General features: G+C 35.2%; 1 protein-coding gene across 1 annotated transcript; it reads left to right on the forward strand.

Annotated features, from left to right (window-relative positions):
* The first annotated feature begins 2,132 nt into the window (after nt 1-2,132).
* LOC142450944 (olfactory receptor 6C76-like) lies at nt 2,133-3,074 on the forward strand. Its single transcript, XM_075552879.1, has one exon. The coding sequence runs from the start codon at nt 2,133-2,135 to the stop codon at nt 3,072-3,074; it is 942 nt and encodes a 313-aa protein (XP_075408994.1).
* Nucleotides 3,075-5,467: the final 2,393 nt, after the last annotated feature.

The following is a 5,467-nucleotide window of genomic DNA, read 5'->3' on the forward strand; positions in this document are numbered from 1 at the left end:
CATTAGTTTCTGTTAAAAATAAAATATTATTGACAATATGTGAGTCATGATGAGCCACCTATTATTCATTTTAAAATTATGTATGTATGTACACTTCTCTGAAGTGTACGGTTTAAAAATAGTATCTGCTAAGAGAACTTAATTAAAATTGTGCAACTTCAATTGAGGGTGCACTCATCAGCATCATCCCTCTCTTGGAACATTTCAGTTCAGAAAGAATCCCCTGTGACCCTATGGGAACAGATAAAATAGATCTGCTTGTGTTAAAAATAATATTCAGGACAACAAGGCATTTCTTTGGAAAGAGAAGAAAGAAAAAAACATGTAAAAGCCCATCTTTCTTGCAAAAGTGACATTTTGAGTCAACAGACTATTAGATGGATTTTCTTAATATGAGGATTTAAGGTCTTGATGTATTTATGAACATATTGGGAGTCAAGACATATTAAATGTCTACTCTGATTTTGCAATTTATGCTAGTACTTTACATTTCATGTTTTTAATATATTTTTGTTTATTGTTTGCACCAGCTCTCATTCATGGCCACGTTACTCCCCCCTTTCAAATAGCTGTTGTTTCTTCATTTTGACTCGTGTTTTCAGACCTGTCTTCTTATGCACTCAAGGTTCTAACTCAATAATTATCAAAGTATACATTTTTCTTCAGTCATAATGATTTCCCACACCTTTTTTACAAGGAGGCCACATTTTCCATTTTTTGAGTCTTGCAAACATTCCATGATGACTTTTATTTTTCATCATGAATTATACCTCTGTAAGTACTTGCAAACTTAGGGCAGAGTTCTTTTTTATATTTGTCACCTTTGATTCCAGGAACTTATACTCTTAATTTTCAGACTGCTACCTAATGAACATGAACTACTTGTACTTTCCACAGAGCTTTAACCACTGATTAAGAAACACATTTTTCACCATGTCATCAACCTTTTCCTGGCTTTCAAGTTGCAAAATTCTATGGATATTTTGCTTCTGGTCTGGAGCTGCCACCTTCTATCAGCTGCAGGGACTATGCCACTTTCTGTGTGGGTGTATCCTTCTTCCTAAATAGGCTTTCTATTGGAAATAGTCCCATATTATTCCCATTATCAATGTTCTTAGCAACTATTGTTTTTCCAAATTCCAATTGCACATTATATCAGTGTGTCCTTGAGTAAGAAAACCAATAAAACACAACTTGGGAAGTCTATGAAGGATTCGAGAGGTGAAGCATCATCAAACCCGGATTGCCATGTAAAGTAAATTTACAGAGCATTTTGATTAATCACCCAAAACGCTACCACATTTAAAGATTATATAATTGTAAGTATAAACTGCTTCTCAACTCATTTTTTTAATATTTTCTAATCAATGTACAACTTAGATCATTTAACTTTGGCATTCAGAATATCTTCTTTAAAAGTAATAAAGTAATAGTATACTGAGGAGAAAGCTTTCGATTTAAAATGTGTACATTTATAATAAAATGAGTTTTATGTTTAAGTGTCTTTAACATTTTGTTATTTATTCTTAATATAGCATGATATTAAAGGTTTTTTTAATTTAAAATTTTGAAAACATCATTTCTTTTTCAAGAAAACCAAACACATTAGCTAATGGCTACAAATATTTTACTAACAATAAAAGTATTATCCTTCAATTACACTTTTCTCCACTTTTTCATGTGTATATAGTTATCTCTAAAAGAAACAAAAACATCTTTTATAAGCATAATTTATATTTGTATACACATATATTTATTACACCTCCCAATGACTCACAAAATATTACATGTCTAGTTAGCTACATCACAGATTTTCTTCATTCATGCACTTTTTTCAAAATTCAGTACAATAAATTAATCTGTTGCTAATTTATTGTCTTGTATAACTTATAAGGTTTATAATTAAATGATGTAATCAAAAGAAAACCGTGAACTCAATAATTATGTTTTCATCTCCCTTATAAAGAGCCATGGTGGCACAGTGGATCAAATATTGTGCTGCTGACAGGTTAGTAATTCAAACCCACCCCCGATTTCCATTTGTAGACCTAACTGAAGTCCTCACCACCAGCACCAGGACCAGGACCAGGACCACCACCACCACCACCAACAACAACAACAACAACCACAAAATGAAAAATCACTCATCTGTAAAAGAATTCATCCTCCTGGGATTAACAGAAGACTCAGAGCTAAATATTTTAGTTTTTCTTTTTCTATTTCTCACATATATACTAAGTATTACTGGAAATCTTCTAATTATCAACCTTACTGTAATAGATTCCCACCTCAAAACTCCCATGTATTTCTTCCTTCGGAATTTCTCTTTCCTTGAAATCTCATATACAACAGTTTGTATTCCTAGATTTTTGATCAGCATTGTAACAAGGGACAGGACCATCTCCTATAATTCTTGCATGGCTCAAGTGTTCTTCTTTATTCTCCTTGGGTCAACAGAATTTTTCATTTTGGCAGTAATGTCATATGATCGCTATGTAGCCATTTGTAAGCCATTGCATTACACAACCATAATGAACAGTAAAGTCTGCATGCAGCTAGTCATAAGTTCCTGGGTGGCTGGATTTCTTATTATTTTCCCACCTGTCATTATGGGTCTTCAACTGGATTTTTGTGACTCCAACATCATTGACCACTTCACCTGTGACTCTTCTCCCATGCTAATGATCTCCTGCACAGACACAGCATTCCTACAGCTCCTAGCATTTGTCCTGGCAGTATTGACGCTGATGATCACCTTGACACTGGTGATTCTTTCCTATGCTCTTATCCTGAGGACAATTCTGAGAATCCCCTCTGCTGAGCAAAGGAAAAAAGCCTTTTCCACTTGTTCCTCACACATGTTTGTTGTCTCTATTTCTTATGGGAGTTGTATTTTTATGTATGTCAAGCCCTCAGCAGAGGATGGAGTGGCCTTAACTAAGGGTATAGCAGTGCTCAATACCTCTGTTGCCCCAATGCTAAATCCATTCATTTACTCCCTGAGGAACCAACAGGTAAAGCAAGCCTTTAAGATCTTAGTCAAAAGATGTTTTTCAAATAAACTTCAATCATAAAGAAATTCTAAGCAAAAATTTACGTTGAATTCATATTTAATGCAATATTGATAGTTTTCTATTTCTCATCTGTCATTTGATTGGAAGAAAACTGGTGATGCTGTGATTAAGTGTTGAGGTCTTGAACACAAAGTCATTAGTTCCAAACCAGCCGCTGCTCCAATGGAGAAAGACAGGACTTTCTACTCCTCTGGAGAATCACTTCTTTGACACCCACAGGGACAATTGTACCCTGATCTATGGGGTCGCTATTAGTTGGAATTGACCCACTGGCAGGGCATTTGTTATATTTCATTGAATTAAACGTCCCATTCTTTTTTGATTTGTTATATGTTTGTCGAGTCCCACAGTCAAAAATGTCCTCAGGAGCAGAATGTGTGATTAAAGAAAACATATAATACAAAAAGATGGGGACAGAGGCTTCAAATCCTCAATGTCGGAACGAGAGGTCCAGTTTATTTTACAGTGAGTGTTTATAGTAATGAGGTGTGCAAGCCTTCGTCAGGCATAAACACTCAATTGGGAAAAGTATGAATCTGAGATATCTTGAATTTTCATGGGAGAACACCTCATGATAAGTATCAGGCATCTATGAGACAATTACATGCCCTGAGATTGTCATGATCATGAGGGGTTTTTCAAGTAATAAAAGTAAAATTAAGAAATTTGGTTTGGGCCCATCACATTTAAATTCAAGAAAAATTGTGAGTCTGGAACAGAACCAAGTAGAGCTTCCCTCTGTGGTCCATCACGTCCCTGTGTGTTGGAAACTAAGAGCAGCCTTTTAGATTCAAGGCCTTTGTCTCTTGTCTTTGGAAATCCTAATTCTTTGACCAAGGGCTTAAATGGATAAAATAACACTAAAATAGGTATAAATTAATCAATTTCATCTGATAATATATTTTAAACATCCTTATAATAGTACACCATCTTCCCAATAAAGACTTACTACACATACACATTAAAGTATTTTAGTAAATGTGATAGCAATTTTAACCAGAATTGGAAATATAATGGACTTCCTTAAGCATACATAAGATGTACCCAATGATAAAATGATTAAATTGTTTTCTTTGCTTTATAAAACTATTTCCCCTTATAATTTTCTGTGTATTATTTTCTTATGTCTTATTCATGTGGTTATGACTTGACCAATGTGGTACTAAGTAAAGTTCAGAATTGTAAAGGAATGTATAAGAACATAAAGAAATGATATGCTGCTCTGTGTTTAACAAGTCCTCAATATGCAAACTGATATATATATATATATATATATATATATATACTACCTAATAAATAACTCAAAACCAAGAGTCTCTCCGACTTCAGGGGTCTGTTGCATCAGGGTAGGTTCATGTGGCTTCTTCAGCTTAGGGCACTCTTGTAGTTTCATGTGTCTTAACAAGGGCAATGTCTCCCAGGGAATGAAGTAGTGAGAAAAAATTTCTCCTGCCTCCAAGGAGGAAACAGAGGTGTTCTCAGAATTCCCAGGAGAAGGCCATGCCCACACAGAGGCCTCATTGGTTGTACAATGAAGGACAGGCTAGACTCCACCCCTTCACTCATAATCCTCTCAAGTCCCAAATTGACACGAGATTATGTAACTACCGCAGATGCCTTAGAAATGTCTATAAAACAGAAGTAAATATCTTTCTTGTACCTTCTGATTTCAACCAAGATCTGTCTGATATCTGCAATTATAGCTCTCATAATATGTCCTGTTCAACCTGAATTTCTGGCACCTAATGTACTCCTGTAACTCTTTTTTTTTAAAAAAATCATTTCATTGAGGCTCTTACAACTCTTATCACATTCCATACATACATCTATTGTGTCAAGCACATTTGTACATTTGTTTCCATCATCATTCTCATAACATTTGCCTTCTACTGGAGCCATTAATATCGACTGTTCATTTCCGTCCTCCCTCTCCATTCTCCCTTACCTCATGAACCCTTCATAATTCATAAAATATTATTATTTTTTCATATGTTACACTGTCCATTGTCTCCCCCTGCCCTCTTCTCTGATGTCCATCCCCAGGGAGGAGGCTATACATACACTTGTATAATCAGTTCCACCTTTCTACCCCACATTCTCTCTACCCTCCAGGCATCACCACTTTCAATACTGGTCCTGAAGGAGATATCTGTCCTGGATTACCTGTTTCCAGTTGCTATCAGTACCAATGTACATCCTCTGATCTAGTCAGATTTTTTAAGGTAAAATTGGGATCATGATGCTGGGGCGGAGGAAGCAAAGGAGTGTATATTTTCAAAATTCTTTTGACAGTTGGCAAAAGAGCTAACCAGCACCTGCTACTGTATCCAAGTATGTTCTGATATTCAACTTCCACAGTTTCAAATAAATTCTTTAATCATTTCACAAAAAAA

Source organism: Tenrec ecaudatus, chromosome 6, assembly GCF_050624435.1.
Source record: "Tenrec ecaudatus isolate mTenEca1 chromosome 6, mTenEca1.hap1, whole genome shotgun sequence".
Classification (NCBI taxonomy): Eukaryota; Metazoa; Chordata; class Mammalia; order Afrosoricida; family Tenrecidae; genus Tenrec; species Tenrec ecaudatus.